At 44.6% G+C, this 18,964-nt stretch overlaps 1 protein-coding gene across 2 annotated transcripts; it reads right to left on the bottom strand.

Moving 5' to 3' along the window:
- Positions 1–454: 454 nt before the first annotated feature.
- On the bottom strand, positions 455–17,734 carry nap1l1 (nucleosome assembly protein 1-like 1). Of its 2 annotated transcripts, none has more exons than XM_083692156.1 (15): positions 17,641–17,734; positions 13,674–13,712; positions 11,915–12,003; positions 10,845–10,947; positions 9,176–9,317; positions 7,932–8,024; positions 7,448–7,576; positions 5,998–6,069; positions 5,761–5,900; positions 4,981–5,126; positions 4,747–4,766; positions 4,511–4,633; positions 4,380–4,412; positions 4,219–4,269; positions 455–2,366 (listed from the first exon to the last, which is right to left on the bottom strand). In XM_083692156.1, the coding sequence occupies exons 2-15, from the start codon at positions 13,688–13,690 to the stop codon at positions 2,328–2,330; spliced, it is 1,197 nt and encodes a 398-aa protein (XP_083548282.1). In that variant the 5' UTR covers positions 13,691–13,712; positions 17,641–17,734; the 3' UTR covers positions 455–2,327. The 2 variants fall into 2 exon arrangements, with proteins under 2 accessions (XP_083548282.1, XP_083548283.1); XM_083692157.1 differs by having other exon boundaries at positions 7,944–8,024.
- Between the last annotated feature and the right edge of the window lie 1,230 nt (positions 17,735–18,964).

Below are 18,964 nucleotides of genomic sequence, written 5' to 3'. Positions count from 1 at the left end.
GGGCTGCGTCCAAACACAGCCAAGCCTTCTGTCCTCCTATGGCCCTTCCTACAATCCTTCCCTGGATTCCTCACATCCTCAAACACATCAGAGAAGGTAAGAGGGACCTCATGTCTTCACCTCCAATGCATTTGGGAAGGCAGTGTCATAAGGAAATGAGGAATACAGGAAAAACTTCTTAAATTCTCCAGTTCATCACCAGAACAGGTAAAAGTGTCCTGCCATCTAGCAGACTGGTGAAGAGCCATCTTTATCAAGCTGCATGTTTTAGCTCCCATACACCTGACACAACATCCTGGCACTTAACCAGTTTGTACACTTTCTATCCACTAAATCTCAATGCAAATCTACCAACTTAAAATGTGGATGTAGGTAACTGTGAGGCTTCTTACCTGAACAATAAACAAAAGGAACTCCAATGTAGTAATTAAACAGAAACAAGAGCCACACAAGACACGTTTAACCAATTTATTCATGAATATACATACACATACAGTTATTGAGTACATTAGTATTTTGTAGCATAGCATTTTGCTTTGACAACAGCTGCTCAAAACGATCTGGAAAAAATCCAGTTGTGTCCCTATAATATTCTTTGATTTATCCATCTCCCACCGAATTGAGCAGTACCCTGGAGCTCCACTAGAGGCAGCACCGAGGATGCCTCCACCAGACATACTGTACATCCACAACGACCAAGACATTGGCTGTTTCAACTAATAGGAGACGGATGCCGTGGGTCAGCTACTTCTTTTCTTTTCCATCCCCTGCCTAAGTATTGCTCTAACACGCTTCAGTGTGACCTGCTGGGTGGGTGGGGGCTACATATTGGGGGGGGGGGGGCAATGGCCACAGAGAAGCCTTCTCTCTATTACAGACAACTTCCCCTCTTTCCTTCACAGTGATATTAACTATGCACTCAAGGGCCAGTCTGAGGCGCTGCACAATCTAGCTTCATCCTAGCCTAAGAGTTGGTTACAAAAGGCCCGGACCACATGCCAACATTACAGAATTTGGTTGTTTCCATTCCTTCAGCATAATTCACCTTCTTCCAGAGCTTATACAGGACAAGCGTGATTCCCATATTAAGGGTAATACACTTACACAGATTCCTGTAATAAGATAAATGTTTGTGACCAGGGCAAAGCCCATAAAAGCTACACTGTACATTGGGTATGTAATGTGGCAACAGCAAATCACCCAAGTGCTGCTCACATCTGATTTGCGCAAGGAAAACTTGACGGACAGCAAACCATTCACAGAGGACACCACTGGTACATGACAAAGTAGTACAAAGTGCTATAGAAAAGCCTGAAGCAGATGATGGGCATGGGTGCCCCCTGCTGGCATCCCCCTGATACTGTCCCTCATCAATTTATCTGGAATGTTAAGGGAGTCTGACCCGGCCACACCAAGCCATGTGCTTGAGAGAAACATTCCCTTTACGCAAATTTAAGTCAGAACAGTGTTCGGTAGGAAAGAACCAAAAAAATGAAATAAAAAAATAAATGTAAATGGTTGCAGACTTCATACTCATCAAATTTAGCAGCGCTAACACATGGTTCTGTTCATTTAACAAATCAGACCATAAAGTAGAGGAATTATGGACCCCATGAAAGGCATTCCACTTCTTATGCCTGCCAGTCTGCATACTGGAATGTTTCGATAGTGAAAAGTTAATCTTGGCTTGCTTAAGTGGCCTTGTAAAAGCTTTGAACTCTTAACGGCATGATTGAGTAGCCGAATGTAGCTACACCTGTATGCAGCAGGCAGCTGTCCAACATCAGTTCCTTCCTCAGCCATGACTAAAAACAGTGCATTGCTATGACAGTGCTCAAGAGCCGGCTACAATGAAAATAAATCACCTCAGACAACCAGAACTGACTGACCGGTAACTTTGGTAGCAGGATGAGGGGGGAAAGAATAGGTCGGCTTTTTGACATTGCCTCAATGCAGTCCTACCACAGCTGTTGTCTAAGAGCAATACAACAAAAAACTTCACAAGAACCCAAACTATTTTAGCAGTGAAGAAACAAGTTCATGCTTTTTTGAGGGATGTTTCTGCATTCTAACTATTTGTACAGAGGAGGAAGAGAGGAAGGGGAAAGAAAAAAAAACAAAAAAAAACAGGTCTAGTAAAATACTATGCATACCGAGCCACGGCCCCCATTATATTATCAGTTTTTGTAACAAAAATCTTGAAACCCTTATTTTTAATTATTATTCCTACCAAGAAAAATACAAAACATTATAAGGCGGTAAGTAACTATGTTTTATTTGAGAAGCTGTTACAGTGCAGTTGATCCTCAAGGCCGCCGGCGCAGGCTTCACTGCTGCTTGCACTCGGCTGGGGGATTCGCGTCCTTCTGCAAGAGACCAGAGAGTAGGAGGGGGGTTGTTATAGCGACCGACAGACACACACACACACACACACACACACGGCCATTCAGCGACACACTCGCATACACACCAACAAGGTATATGGGTTACACTGTCCTTGAAGCAGGAGCTTTGAGCAGTGATGTAATAACATTCCACTCCGCATACAACAGTAGCATGTCTTTAAAACATGCCACTGGAAATCAAATATCAATACATCACAAATTCATGAGGTAAAAGTCAAAGACACCATAAATGGAGATACAAAAGTGTTGGTGGACATTAAAATAAATTGACAAATGAATGACATTTGTAGTTCAGTAACACTACTTTTGAGAGCCACTCATAAATGCTGCATAGCATCTTGGTGATTGAAGTCATAACAGATACTTCTTGATAAGGTGATGCAGTGCTTATGATCTAGTCTTTAAAAAGTAGTCCAGGAGGATTGTTTGGGTTGCACCTGGGATGTCAACACCCCCCCCCCCTCCTCCCCCATTCTTTCACAGGGGAAGTTAAGACAAAATAATATCTATTGGCAGCAATGCAGGGGGAGGGACATACTGCACATACGCCTACAGGTGCAAACAGTCCTCCAGGACACTGAGCCAACACTTCTAGCATACCCATGGGTGACAACACCACATCTCTTTAGACGGAAGGATAGACTCATGGAGGAATGAAGCAATGACTTTCACACTGAAAACATCAATTCCACAAAACTCAACTGATGGCAGACTGACAGACAATTCTTTTCCCGACCAAACCAAAAAGAATATTGGTGTTGAAAAGATTTATGGTCAAATTGGAAAAAAGGTTCAACTAGCTTCAACATACAGAAGAGATACAGGTGCTAATGCAGAGCCCACTACGGTTAAAGAAAGTAAAAAACAACAACAACCCACTGTGTTAGTTGTAAGTGCGGGTGGGAGAGGAGGAGGAGGTGCATGAAGATGGATGGAGCAGCAAAAGGAGGGGGTCAAAACGAAAAAAAGGGGGAGGCGGAGGAGGGGGGTGCATTAAGCTGACAATTCACAAGCTGTACCTACCAGGATAGGGTTATTTCTACAGACATCACTTAAACCTAGTGAGGAAAAATTTAGAGAGTAGCTGACAAAGGGTGCCAAGTGATTGGAGATGAGAACATTTATGAATTAAAAAGCAAATAGCAGAATACAGAATTTCAGAGAGGCTTGTATATAGAAAAGAGAAGCAGGAGTACCATCCTATTAAAATGAGCTCAAAAAATTTAAATAAAACTTGATATGCAGAGCTACAGAAATAAAAAAATAAAAAAAAATGTATAAATAGATTTAGTATCTAGTTGCAAATTTACATGCAGTCTCAGTTGAGAAAGAATGAAGAGCAAGTTAGCATGCTTTTAAGGCATTCCATTAAAAGAAAATGTGAAGAAACACTCAGCCTTTCACTTGAATAATGCATCAAACATTAATCTTGCAGACTACCAAATCAGCGGGGCTTGAAAAGATAACAACCCTCCCCCTCCCCCCCCTGATCTTTTGGGTTTGGAGCAGAGCTAAACCTTTAGCAGTGGCATCCTCTTTGGGCTGACCTATATTATTTTACATATGACTGTGTAAAGAGAAAGTAATTGACATGGAAGCATGGCAACTGGCTGCGTGTCCTGTTTTGGCATTGGCCTAAACGGATGTCCTCAGTTCTGGAGATACCAAACTAGGTGCTCAAATCAAAATAACAAAAAACAAATAAATAAATACAAGCTGGTGTTAATGAGATGCATTTTGACAGTATGTATTCTGTATGTTGAAATCTGATAACTGATCACAATCTCATAACAAATAGTGAGCGGTCACCCACCTTGGGATCATAGTCTGGGTCGTTCTCCTCCTCTCCCTCCTCCTCTCCCTCCTAGAGAAACAGGAAGAGCAGTAAACGTCAGGAACACCATTCATGTCACATGGGAAAAGTCAATGGCGAGCCTGATGAGTTGGATGCCCAAGCACAGCCTAAGGCCTTACCTCGTCATCAGCCTCCTCTCCCTCCTCATCGTACTGCAAAAGACAACACTAGGGTTAGTGAAATACATGGTCGAGAGGCGTGCCTTAGTTCACAGAGCCAAAGGACACACACACACTCTGTGGGTACTCACGTCATCATCGTCATCCTCGATGGCCTCCCCCGTGAAGTAGAGCACGGCCCTGGGGACGATCCGCTCACGGATGAAATGGCCGATCTCAAAGTCTGCGGCGAGGACAGCCTCTGAGTCCTCATCCTGAAAGAGCAAAAGTTGACCACGTCAGTCAAAGGCAAATGAGCATGAATGCAGCAAACTACAACGCTACACAAAATGGAAGCTATCCAGATCAGTCAAGCGGCTTTACTTACCAGCTCTCCACTTTCTGGAACTGTCAAAGGGAAAAAGAGTAAATAGGTTAAACCAACCATTGACTTAGCAACAAATGCACTCAAATTGAAGCAATATCAATCTTAAAGCCTTCAATGACAAATCACCGTATAACCAGGATTTTTGTAGACTCAATCTCACAAAGTTTATCAATAATGGAAGACGTGGGAGAAAGCCCAGTCTGAACCTTTGTGTGGGACAACGAGAGTCCTTACCCTCGGGTGGGGTGAAGAAGTTGAAGAACGAGTCGTTGGGGACTGTTTTGGTGACCGTTCTGACTGTGCCGCGGCCCTTGTGTTTTTGCTTCTTCTTGATTGTTTTCAATGTGACGTTCTTGCCCTTTGTCCAGTCGATCGGACACCTTGAGGAGAGAAGGAGATGACCAGGATTATGATGAGTCCAAAACAGATCTGGTGGGAACTACTGTAGGGTTGGTTCTCCCTAAAGAATGCAAGAGGGGCACTGCGCCACCTTGTTGGCTTGGGTCCGTCACTATGGAAACATTTCAGAGCAAATTAAACGAGTAATGACAGTTACTCTTTGATCGCCAATGACAATTTTTGAGAAAGTGAGATTTGTCTTTGTCAGTTAATTCAGTGTTTTAACAGTATTTTTTGCACAATGACATGAATAAACAAGACGGTTTTAATTATTCAATTCAGCGCCAATCCAGTGTTCCTGGGGGGAACCCTACTACTGAAATAACCAAAGAATGGATTTAACCAAAGAGAGACTCTGTGGTTTACAGCCATAAAAGGTTAGGGATGGGGTAGTAATTTTCAATGAGAGCCATTCTGACCCCAACTATCAAGTTGGAACACTATCCCGTTGTTAAACGCAGCACTGTGTGAGTCTCAAAAGCCTTTGCTTGATTCCTAGTATCCTCTCCCCTCAGACCATCCCCTCCAACGCATTCTGATAAGGACATGAGGAGTCAAGGGAAGACTTGAGATTCAGCCCATTGCAAGTGTTCAAGATGACTGTCTGGTCCTTACCCTGTGCAGCCCATGATCTCTGGTCCATCGAAGGAGAAGGGGTCAGTCTCATCTGGCTCTGACCTCATCTTGTAGGTTTTTGTCAGCAGTGTGTTTGTGAAGAACTCATTGGGCTCGAAATAGAAGTCTAATGAGAAGCTCTGAAGAGCGGGAAAAAAATAACAGGGGTTTAGGTGAGGGGGGCTAAACGTTTTTGATTGATAGACCTCAAGCACAGCGAGCAACATAAAAACTCACCATCGGCTGGCCTGGATCTGAGAATTTGACTTTGATGTCTTGTAAGTGCTTGAGAATGGGTTCATCGTGTTCCTGCAAAATACAATATAGAACATACTGAGATGACCATCCGGAACAGTCATTGCACCTACATACTCTAGTTCTCCGCAAAAAGATTCTCTCTCTCCCTCCCGCTCTCTCCCCCTCCCCTTCTCCATGTAATTCCAATAGCAGAGTCAGTATTGTTCCTGGCCAAATGAGGTTGATGCCATTGTGACTTTCATGTTCTACAATTACTTTAAAACATATTAATTCACACATTGACCATCGTATTCTTTTTTTATAGCCCAGATCGGACGATACAACTATTTCTCTTACACCTATAAAGCACTGACGTAATATTATGGAGCCTGGGTTAGGGTTGGGGCCAGCCAGCCAGGGTACAAAGAGAACGTGTGAGCAGCGTGTAAAACTGAGACAGCCGCAACTAGTACAGTATATTATATAAGATCATTGGTGCAGTATGGGCCAGTGTATGTAGCCCAATTGTTTTTTATGTTCTCAACAATGGTTCCAACTCACTAGTGCGTTCATGCTACTAAGATGGTACTGTAGCCGATACAAATTCTGCAATGATGGAGGAATGATTGTAATGCCACGATTGATGTCCTAAAATTATAACTTTTGTGATGATGCACCACCGGGTTGTCCAACTATAAAAGAGGGTAATACAATTATTATGACTATGATGCATTATACGTTGTTCATTGCGACAAATACATCACTGATGTGAGGCTACGATGGCCCTGCAGTGATAGGGCAGGACGTTGGTGATGAACGGAGTTGTCCAACGATAATAGAAAATGAAGTATTTGTAACAACATGCATAGGACAGCTTCAGAATAGAAAGTGACGTGCTATTATCAGATTCATAACCAGGCTTAGAACTGAGACACTTTTGAGTGAACCTGAGTCACCTGATCTAATAATCGTGTCAATCAAAGGCTGATGGAAGCTATTAAGAGCCTGCTTGAGGTGATTGGCAAAATCAAGGATAACTGGACCACCATGCTGTAGTTTGTTGTGGGGAAGGCGGGACACAGGAGAGTGGAATTCAATGCAAACGAGCATACCTGCATTTCACCTTTGCCCCATTTACACACACCTTTGATCAGCTTTTAACAGGGACCATGACTATGTCTGCCACAAGTAAAAGATTTAGCGGTATGCCCTAGCCCAGGTCAGTTTACATAAACAACAGGTACAATTGTTATGTATAAAATATGTAAGCAACGGTAAATTACCGGGACATGCCTCTGTGTAAACGGGGCTTCTGAGCAAAGGCTGAAATTGCTATGCCGAACCAGTAGGTGGCAGTGATGTCACATCTTTCAAAAGTAAGCTGTAAATATCCCAGTCCTGACCTACTTTCAACTACTGCCATTGTCTGCTCCTGCCCCACTGGACGTACCTGCAGCATGTCGCTGAGCAGGTCAACATTCTTGAAAACCGTTAGCCAGAACTCTGGGATTCCTTTAGGGTCCTCCTTCTCCTCGTCTTTCTTCTCCTCCTCTACCTTCGCCTTCTCCTTCATCTCCTCCTGTAAAGAGAGGGTAGGAAGATCTCATTTTAAAAAAAAGAAAAGAAAATGGGGGGCGATTACACAACATCTTGCACCATTTCCCCGAACCACTTCAATAAGTCAATGTAATGTGTTACCATATAAAAATCCCCCTTGGTGAAAACTCTACATAGAGTAGAGCAGAAGCCTAGAACTGGGGAAATTCAACCAACATTTAACTAAACACTATAATATCTAAAACATCTATAGATCTAACAGGCATTGAAGAACAGGAGATACAACAGAAAAAGAGGAACCCTACTGGTCCCATCATGCTGCATGGCCAGTGGTCCCTGCTTTGATACAAGGCATGCAGGCATGGAGTCACCTGTACCTGCTTACTTACTGTCAGCTCTTCCTCCTCATCTGCCTTCCACTCACACTCCTCATCTGTGGGCTCGTAGGCTGCTTTAACAATGTCGCTCCGCTGCAGAGAGGTGGAGGGAGAGAGAGAAATCAGCGTCAGATTATTACACTGCTATAACACTGCTATAACATCTATAGTACTTACAGACGGTGCATCACACTAAGTTGATGATCTATGGCAGGGGTGCCCACACTTTTTCGGCTTGCGAGCTACTTTCAAAATGACCAGGTCAAAATGATCTACCTCCATTAAAAAATGCTATATGAGACACGTGACCCGTAGAAGAGAAGTGATCTCAGACTGGCCGCATTGTACGTCAATCAAGTGGCGCACTCACACTGGCTCAATTGCCTCGTACCGTGCTGAAGCACAAATGTCCGTCGTAAAAAGAAAATCACGCGTGATTTTTTTTAATGTCACGCGATCGACCCGCACTACTCTCTCGCGATCGACATCGACGTATTGGGCACCCCTGATCTATGGGAATGCACGCTCACAATTCATATCATATTCCCTACTATATCTAATTGTGGGGAATTTGAGCGAGCCACGATCAGCCATGGACAAAGACAGGCTATTTGATCTGTTCTCTGAGAGCTTGCTGACACCTTGCTATGACCTAATGTGAGTGAAGAGAGCAGAGCAGGAAACCAAGACCATAACAGGACTTCCACCCCCAGTCAGTTTCTGTAATGGCAAGAGCCAGGGGAGGGCCCTACATTTAACAAAAGCCCCCCCCCCCCTAAAAAGTAATCTGTAAACCAAGATAAATGCAAAACGGGCTGGGCTGCCAAGCCTGCATTATTTCCCTAAGACAGCAGTTTGGCGGCCATTGCTGCTGCTGCTGCTGCTTCTGCGTGTGTGTGTGTGTGTGTGTGTGTGTGTGTGCGTGTGTGTCTCCTAGCTTAAAACACTGTTCTCTCCTCAGATTTCTCTGCTCTAACTGGATCCCTGGAAAGGCTACAGCTCCTCTGCGGGAGACGCTTCTGTTAAATCTTGAGTGAGCTTCAAAGAGAAGACAGGGGGTCTAAAGCTGGGGTCTGTCAGCTTGGGATAAGTAGCAGCAGGAGGAACGCCGCAGAGGAGTGGCTGAACAACACAGATGTTGAAGAATACTGCACATCACCAGACACAGATAAGAACAGCTGTTTGTTTGAGTTCCAAATAATGGACGATTGAACACTTAAAAACAATGCATTAGGTACGCTTACCTTGTCGAAGAGGGGTTGGTAGAGGGCGGCGTACTTTCTCTCCAATTCATGGACCTCCTCGTAAAACTTGGCCTCAATATGGGCGCATTTGACTTGGAGGTTCTTTAGGGCGTTGACACGTCTCTTCACTACCTTTGGTAAGCTGGAGAGGACAGGGACAGAAAAGGGTCAACAATCCATTCCATGACACCATTGCTGCACTCAAAGTGAAGTCCCATCAGAGAGAAGAAATGTCACAATGTGACATTAGCGACTGGGTGACAGCCCTTGTGGAAAGGGGGGGGGGGGGGGGGGGGGGGTAGCGCCGAAGGGCACAGTGTCAGAATGACTGGCACCTCCCCACCAGGTGTGCACATGCAACAGGACTTCGAGTAATGCTGCCTGGACACTGGCCTTCGTGTGGCTTAGAGTGAGAAGCTAAGCTCAAGATAAGTGTGCATGTTTTATGTAAGGCCTGGCCACTTGCACTTAGCTTCAGCATTACGCAACTATGGCAGAGCCAACCCCCCAGGCACTGCTCCCCACTGTGGAGGAAGCTTGGAGAGCTTATGAGGAGCTGACCATCACTGACAGATAGAGGTGGATTATTAAAGAAGGTTCACCCCCTCCCACCCCCATCCAACCGAGGATGGTACATCCTGCCTTTTCTTAACCTCCTTTCAAAATGAGACTAGTTGCATCTGATCTAATACAAACAAGCGCTGATATTGGGTTATCACAATTGCATGACAACAGCAGGAAAACTGTCCTTAAAGGGTTAACAGCTGGCTAGAATGACGACAATTTCATTTTCTCAGTTAGCGACAGCTTTTTCGGGGAGAAGGGGGATCTGTGCTATACTGTGCTGAGGGACACCCTGCCAGCCTAGTTCTTCTCTGACCAACACCAGTGGAGAGGAGAAATGAGATTTACAAAGGCAAAACTGTGTCATCACCACACAGCCACGTGCTGGGTCAACAGTGGTGCAATTAATCTGTTGAGAGCTTTGGAGCCGAGCAACTCCTCAGCGATTGCCTGGGCTTCCATAACTCGAGGTGGCCGCTTTTTAGCGCCCCCGCTGCAACGCTTGAGGACAGAAACTGTGCCAAGAACAATTCATGGAGATTTCACCTCCTTTAATGGCAAAAGGACAAACGATGGTGTGTTTATACAGATTTATAGGTTTAATCTTCAGGTGTCCCTCTTCTCTTAGATAAAGCTTAGGGAATGAAGGAGCATCCATGATGCCATCTGGATCGAGTGTGATTTGAGTGTCAGGATACTAGTCTGTTTGGAAACAAATCTCTCTGCAACACTGTATATTAGTGTGCAACTCCAGAACTAGAGTGCTTAGCTTATGCCTTTTAGATGCCATAGCTCTTAAATGAAGTCATTGGCAAAACAGTCCACTCACCACAGCCTAATACACCATGCATATCAAAAAAGGAGCGTTAGCTGCAGACCCCCACAGCCCAAGACTGAATAAGTCTTGCTGCAGTGCTGTACATGTTAACTCACTAACTGCCAAAGCATTCCAGAACACACCACCTAGAGTGTCACATGTTTTATAGTGGCATTTACCTAGCAACAATACTTTGGCTACAAAATGAAGCATCATAATTTATGCATTTTCTGTGAATAAAGCGCCTTTATTCACCCTCGGCACTAAATGAGCTTCTTCAGATCTCACCTCTCCATGTATCCTGACGGCGAGCCCACCAGGCCGTCCAGCCTCTCCTGCAGCGCAGCCAGGATCTGTGGGTTCTGCATCATCTGCACAGTGAGCTGACGAGCTGAAGAAGTCAAACACGGACATTAAATTACATACTTCCCTCGTCTGCACTCATGAATTGAACTGATTGAACTAAACAGGTCAGAGCCAGCTGAATGCTAGGCCACATTGCAAAGCCTTTTTCAGATCAGTACAGATGACAGAAGATGCACTTCACAGCCCTGGCCTTCATTGCTTATGATAGTCGCCAGCCAGGTCGGTCAAATGTACAACCCTCAACGTCGACCTTGAACACCTCGGTTCAGACTAAGAGAAGCCTTCCCTTTCACATAACAAGAAAACCCAACTGACACGGCTGCTGTTGGAGATGCACATTTCCAAGCAGGGGAGAACAAACGGCGGCACAATGACTGACGCAGAGGGATGCTGCATAATTTACACGGTGAGCCAGCAGCCACACTGCGTCGCTTCCATACGCCAAGCTTCAACTCCTTATACTTGGATTTGTGGGGCCTCGCCACTCTGACACCTAGTTGAGTGGCATCTCAGAGTGCTAATGAGTGGGACGAAAAGAGGGAGCGTGGTCGATCTAAATTGGTCCCAAACCCGGGATGTTCTACGTGAACACTGATGGGCTCTGACCATATGAAAGCTTTTCCTGGAGGTATCATTGTGACAGATTGCTGACGTGGGATGTGATAAGCGTTGCCGAAGCCCAGACTGTTTTCAGACGGGCTATAAATAGCTGGGGGCAAAGAGCCACCTAATTCTGTCTAGGCTTGTTACGCATCTCGACATGCAAGATTCATATCATTCAATAATGCATTATTGTTCATCAAAGGACAAGTAAACATCCGTCATTCAGATTTCAGTAAGCTAGTCAGGAATACTACATTTTAGTTGAATTCGACTATTCAAATCCTGAGCGGGAGGATTTAAAGTCAGCTGTCAATCTAACAACTGATGAACACAAAGCTGATGCTCATAGTGCCAACAGGTCTGTCTCTTCAGGGACAGCAGAGCTCTACCTTTGCTGTTGACATCCTCTCCAGTCTCCTCCTCTTCCACTTCTTCCACGTCCTCCATATCTGCCGGGTCCAGCTCAGCTTGGTCTTTGCTGCACACACACGGAGAGAGAGGAGGGTCAGCTAAAACAGACAGAGCTGGTGCTCACAAAACCTTCAGACAGAAATGCAGTGAACAGATCAGACATGTCTCATGTAGAATAGCAAATTATGTTTTTCATCTACAATGTTCCCAACATTGAAATCTGCTGAGTGAGCCCAAGCTTCAACATAAAGCCAGAGACAAAGACGACAATGTAAAATCAGATGGACAAGTAATAAAGCTACACAAGATGCAAAGTCATCATCCAAACCATCAACGCCTATGAATTCCTCCCTGCATCCTCCTGTCAGGCCAGGCCATAAGGGAGATCAATAGACAAAAAGTTCACTCTGTCCACCTAACGGAGGATGGCGGTGCCTCTGTACCCTGTGGTGTGTGACAGCCACAGGAGCGCCAGGCCTCATGGAACAGCGTCAACGCCCATTTATCAAACTCCGAGAGGTGTTGACGAACGACAGACGGGCTCGTGGGGACCAGCGGTGTGTGTGTGTGTGTGTGTGTGAGCGAGTGTGTGTGTGAGCGAGAGGCCAGACTGAGCCAGTGAAACCCGAACGCAGGCGTGGCATCCCAAGCAGTCGAGGCTGAGTAAACAGCCTTCCATGGCTGCACAGTGAGGAAGCCCCTCTGCTGTGAGACAGACAGCTGGCTGTCTTGCTTAGATACAGACACCATGTGGATACAGGGCTGTGGTGTCTCATTTGACAACTATTAGGAACTTGTTGGCACTAGCTTCACTGCCACATAAAGTTAGAATGCAATAGAATGAAGAAGCCATACCAGCATGATAATGTGGACCAGATCTGAATCGGTATGGATATTGTGTCAATCAGCATGACAGCACCAGTTAGGTCACACCGCAATGCAGGGCTAAAATAACAGTTGGCCTTTTTTCACCGATTCATTGTCATTTTAAAAGTTAGTTCATATTTTGACAGATGGCATTTTGAATTTTCCGTCAACAAATCAGTAAATGACAGACATTTGTCAGTTAACGGAACCCATGTTCAGGAGTATTCAAAAACCTGTCCAGAATCGGATTAGTCCATCACATAATCTACTACTGCACTGAGCGTTTATCCAAACTGCGTTTTGGTAAAGGGAATGGGGTGGGTGTGGGTGACAACAATGAATCATCCCCAAAAAAATTCAGACCTTGATAAGCTTCAAAACTTGGACCACTTTCTGTATTTGTTTTTTTTTAAGAAAAAAAACTAAGCAGCACTTGCCTAAATGAATATCACCCACACATGGCATTGACATGAACACACTTCCACCAGAGACCATCAGCTGTAGGGTTAGGCTCCCCTTGAGCTCAGCAGCACCAGTTTAACAAGGCATTCAAAAAACCACATTAGGACTACAGGCCACGCTACATAATAGAATGGCCGGTACAGAGCAAAGTGCTTACAGCACAACAAAAATCAACAAGCCTCAGTGATCAGTTTAGACAGTGCTGCAGGAGGCAAGACAGCAATTTAGAAGGCACTTCTAAACCACTGAGGGGGAAAAAAGGGTTGGGGTGGGTGTTGAAGAAAGATCCAACTGGATGACTGGGTAATGATCCAGAGATGGGATTTCTGCAAAATTGACACTTAAGGAATAAGTTGTGGCGCTCCTTGTTGCACAGTAGCAAGTCAAGTGGAGAGAAGATGCACTTACTTGTCAATGTCTGCCATCTTAGCTGAGTCTTGAATGATGCTGGGGAGAAGGGGGCAGAGGGGAAAACATGTTAAATCAGACAGACGGAGCAGCGATAAATTAGTTCAATACTGGACGCAGGTAGCTAAGGAAAAGTCAATAGACTAATTCAAATTAGTTATTTGCCCAGCCATGACCTATTTGTTTGTAGTAGATTTACATAATATTCTAGAGTTAAATATCAGTTGAGAGGAAGGTTGATGTTTTTGCTGGTGACGTTGTGTAGAAAAGGGTCGTTAAGAGCTCTGTGGACATAAGAGGCTGCCAGTAGGCTTAAAATTGTATTGCAATCACTCAGTTTGCTTACAGCAAAACAGCCACTAACTGTAAACTAATCCTACCCCTGCTCCTCCTCCCAGATGAAAACAAAAAAAAGAGTGCTGCTTCTGGTACCCTGTAGAAGGCCAAATGTATATGAAATAGAAATTCGTATTCAATAATTACAACTCCTCGTTCAAAGACGACCCCATTAGCTGAGGCACTGGAGACAATGAGTCTTTGCTCACAATCATCCTACGTATCTCACCCATTGCCCCCCCTCTTCAAAGTTAATCGGTGCTGCGCAGTGCCTTGGACAGGGGCTTTGGTTGATGGCGACACTGGGGCGGCTATCTGATAGCAGCGCACTGCACCCAGGGCCTGGCCCTCTGATCTGGGATGTAGCCGGACACCCCATCCCTCCCCACTAATATTGGCCTCCAGGCATGGAAGAGAGAGCAACGGGGCGCTGTGAAGTGAGCTAGGCAAAGCTCCCATCACATTGCAGGGTCACACAGGGGAGTGGGTCAGGACTGCAGCTGGTGTAAGAATCAGTCTGTCTGGCCTTTCACACAGGACCAGACAGCACATCATCCTTTCCTTTTAATGGCTGGAAGACCTGCGTTCAATCTAACCTAGCTCCATGTTTTCAGTGCAGCCTTCACATACAGGGGGAAGACAACAACCATAGCTTGAGTCACATGACTTGTGACTGACTGTGGCTCTGTTGAACCCCCACAGGCCTCCCTGGGGGGAGATGGATGACTGGAGGTGGAGCGTGGTCTGAGGGGGGCAGACACTAGGAACCAAAGCTCAAATTAAAAGACTTCTGGCAACAGCTTATGGATTTGCTGGAGGGTTCTCGAAACAGCTAATTCTCGACACTGCAAGTCCATTTCAAGGGGGGTACATTACTATTAGGGAGGATGTTGTTGTTTTGAACTTCAAACAGAATTTTGCCTCTTTGGCCAGGGGTGGCAGATTTCCAACAGACTTACTCCTTTAACTGACAGTCTCAAGTGTAGTTTCTTCCCCCCAGTTCAGCTCAACAAGACCTGATTGATGACTAATTCCAAAGCAGAGGGAGTAAAGTCAATTTAAAGACACTTGACTGAAAACATTCCAGGTGTTATTGGTTCAGTTAACAAAGAGACACGTTTTCATGCACTTACACGCAAGTTGAAGGGATAAGGATTCAAACGTAGTGATGCTAAATTCACCACAGTTTCAAGGGCACCGTACGACAGAGGCATAAAAAGGTTTTAACCAAGACTTTAAGGAGCTTGGTTTGAAAAGAGAGCATGGGTTAACTGCATCACAGAGAGCGTCGACATGAATAATGATCTGGGAAGCTGTGCCATAAATCACAGCAACAGTATGGATCAACACGGGCAGCATAGGCCAGGCCTGTGGTCTGTTTTGCACTGTGTGGTCCTCCAGCTGTCTGCATCTTCTTCTCTACTCTTCTCCCCATCTTTCAGCAGCTATTCTTCTCTATCTAACTTTCCTGCTGGCCTATGCCCGTTGGTTAGGATTCACACAGAACTCTTCTGTCCCCCACCTGAGTAATTTGACAAGGCCAGCTGGAAAACGCTTAAAAGCTTGTTTTAGCAGCTGAAAGGGGGATTACCTTGCAGAGAGGATCAGTGGGATCTTAGGAGATTCAAATTCCCAATTTACTACTTTGCCAATAATATTTGATGGTGAGAACAGATGCCATTTGGACCAGACTGTAAAATGCATTGCTACAATAGCTGGCCTGGGATCAGCTCAAGCGAGAACATTCCCCAACTCATGCATGTTCTCCACAATACCAAATAATTAATGGCAAAGAACAAGGGCTGTAAAAGCCATTAATAGCGGAAAAAAGCTCAGATATAGCAAGAGCACCACTCACAACACTGACTGAGCATTCCAGGCTTTGACATTTCAACTCAGTGGACTTCCTCCCAGATAAAATGCTAAGTGAGAATGAAGCAAACTACAGTTTAAAGGGGCACTACACCACATTAGGGTTTATTAATTATCACCAGCACCATACCAGTGTCTACAAATGTAAAAATGGCACGGTATCAGAAACATGCTGGTATGCCACTAATTCCTCAGGCATGTTGTTGAAGCTTGGCAGAGCCAAGAGGGCCCCACTCTCAGACAGCAGTGGAGTTACGCTCAGTGTCATTGCTGAAGTTCCAGATACCTGGCAACTCACATGTCAATGTCTTTCTACACCATTTCTTTTTGTACATGTCAGACAAGGGCATGGTATTACAAACTCAAACTGATGAATTATGGTTGACACAACATGTAGTTATAATTGACTGGTACTTGATTTCTTCCAACCAAAAAAACATAACAGCATCTCAAAGACGGTCCTTCAAAGATGTATTAGCATATCATTAAATATGGAATTCTTCCCATGTCTTGTTACCAAAATCCTCTTGTAATTCTGAGCAAAAAATGACCAGATTAAATTGCAAATTCTGATGAAGCAGACAATGTTATGGACCAATTCACGTATTCCACCGCTTTGGCGAAGAAGTCCAAACTTGGGTCATTATGAAAGATTCCTCAAGGGTGAAATCATCTTTAAACGCGGCTCACACAACTCATCCACCACGACCACGTGTTGCGTACACACGCTATGCTAGCTAGCTAGCTACTGACAAAAGAAATGGTAGCTGGTAAGCTAGTTGACAAAGGCTTAAAAGCCAGCCAACAAGTGTGTCGCACAACCAACTTCCACCAAAGACTTTCAACAATTCCGTGATGTGTCACCTATAGGTAGATAGTACAGCAAACGATACAGCAAGCTGCAGTACAACAGCTGCAACAATGGATACCGTAACATTTGACTGGTTCTCCAACAATTCTCAACTACAGCCAGGTAATCAGCTAACTAACCAACTAGCTAGCTGATTAACTTCTTAATAGTGCCGTGGGCTGTTGCTAGCTAGCTACGCACTTGCACAAGCAAGTCATCATCAGCAGTGACAGTCCATCGATGATTGACAATTTGGCTGGCTGAAGTGAAGACTCAACTGACAATCATCCCATTACAATGGTTAGCTAGGTAACAGAAAGATAGTAGTAATAGTTAGCTAGCCGCGTCTGGCGAAATGACTGCTGCGTCAAAAGAATCACGAGAATTGACAACTAGCTGGCTAGCTAGCATGGCTTGTTCCATTCCACAGCCAAGCTCGCGCCCTGATCAGATACCAAAAACTTGCACCCGCCACATCTCTCTCCCTCCCTCCACTTCCCCTCCCTTAGGCTAGTAGGCAACACATAAGGTCATGTCTAAATAAAATACTTATGCACATATCATTGATTAACGTCCTAGACAACCAGGATAACGCCGTATGACTCTTTATTTCAATGTAGCGAATGTTTCTAACCGGGCAGAGAATTACAGCCATTTTCATCATCATCATCGTGCATGTAGCTAACACATCATGGTGGAAGCTCTGTCTCAATGGCTGCTGCTTGTGTGTGACTTCACACGTTAGCTGGATAGCTATCGCTCCATTCTTCTCGACTGTACAATATGAATATTTCCTTCAAGACAATGTAAACAGCCCCATATCCATACATAGCTAAAACTGCAAAGAAGGGGAAGCATTCAGTACTACTGGCAATAGTAAGCTATAGGGATTTCAATGCATTCTCTTACCTTTAGCTGGCGGCTTGACTAGGCGGTACTGCGCAGTGAAGCGGTCCCAGAGAAAAAGACTCCGCTCTGATGGCGGTAAAAGGGAGAGAGATCCCGCCGCTTGCGCTCATATACATCCAGCGTCATCACGTAAACCGGTAGTCACCAGGGCAACGTTCTATGGGAGGGGCCCGGTCGGAAATATTTTAGGAAAGTATTTTCATAATCCCTGTTTCTATGCCCTAGGTGCACCAGTATGACGATATGATGAGGCATCACACAGCAAACACCGACAGAGGTTCTGCTCGAAGATGCATGTTTGCATGATGTCAACAAGACCATGGCATTGTACTGTTGTGACATTTGTTCAGGGGATAAGAGAAGGGTCAAGAGCAGATGACAAGCTTCAAGAGAGCATGTTGCCCCAACCTTAGACTGGTCTCTGTTGGAACGAGATGAGGATTAATCCTGACCGGGCCTGTATCATGAATACTGACTATTATAAGCCTGTAAAACCTTTGTGGTGCTGATTTTATGAGACCTGACAACACCAAAGAGTTGTAAACAATTTAATGTAGCATATTTTGCCCTTGACTCCAGACTTAGCTGGAGGCAAAATGTGAGGAATTAAAGTGTGAATCATACATCAACCAGGAGCAGACTATTACTCAGCAGGTCCCACGAAGCTCCTACTTTCAGAGCTGTTTTGGGCAAGTGTCCAAAGGTCAGAACTGTGATCCAAAGCTGCAAGTGAAAGGAAGTGTGGGTGTCACCCTAGAAACAGTTCCCATTTGTAAATATTGAAGCATACTTGCCTCGATTCTGTAATAACACTGTGATTGCAACACAAAGCTGTAGCTGCATGATAGCAGTTGATTTTGCATTCTGACGCTTTTATAAATTGACTGCTTGATTGTGGCTTGATGGATGGATGGATGGAGGGAGGGATGGATGGATGGGGTTTCCGTTCCTTTGGTTTTTACAGTCCAGAAATTAACAGGTATTTACTTTGAAATTACATGATGGAATGATAATATATTACACAATTACACACCACTGGGGACTATTTAGGTACTGACCAATTGTGTTGAATTCTTCACAAGAAACTATCCATTGTACCATGTCATTTTCTAGATAAATGGTAAATACCAGTGAATGCCAGTTTTCTAAGGTGTGGGAGTAGGTGTTTCAATAGGTCATAGAATGGTTTCAAGTGGTTATGTTTTCTCCTAAGATGAAGATCATCTGCTCTTCAGTATTTATAGAAAGCCTCCCTGAGACTGGACTCTTTACTCTGACATGCATTTATTTAGTAGCATGACTCATCAGAACTGCTGTGTAATTG

Source organism: Argentina silus, assembly GCF_951799395.1.
Source record: "Argentina silus genome assembly, chromosome: 20".
In the NCBI taxonomy this organism is placed as follows: Eukaryota; Metazoa; Chordata; class Actinopteri; order Argentiniformes; family Argentinidae; genus Argentina; species Argentina silus.
Note: the sequence above shows the minus strand (reverse complement) of the source record. Positions and strands in the feature narration are given on the sequence as shown.

Bases quoted from the DNA above. Each gene is read 5' to 3' on its own strand.
- nap1l1 (XM_083692156.1), bottom strand. The intron at 8,025-9,175 runs GTAAGCGTACCT...ACCTCTCTGCAG, and splicing joins ACCAACCCCTCTTCGACAAG to CGGAGCGACATTGTTAAAGC. The intron at 4,270-4,379 runs GTAAGGCCTTAG...CTGTTTCTCTAG, and splicing joins GAGAGGAGGCTGATGACGAG to GAGGGAGAGGAGGAGGGAGA.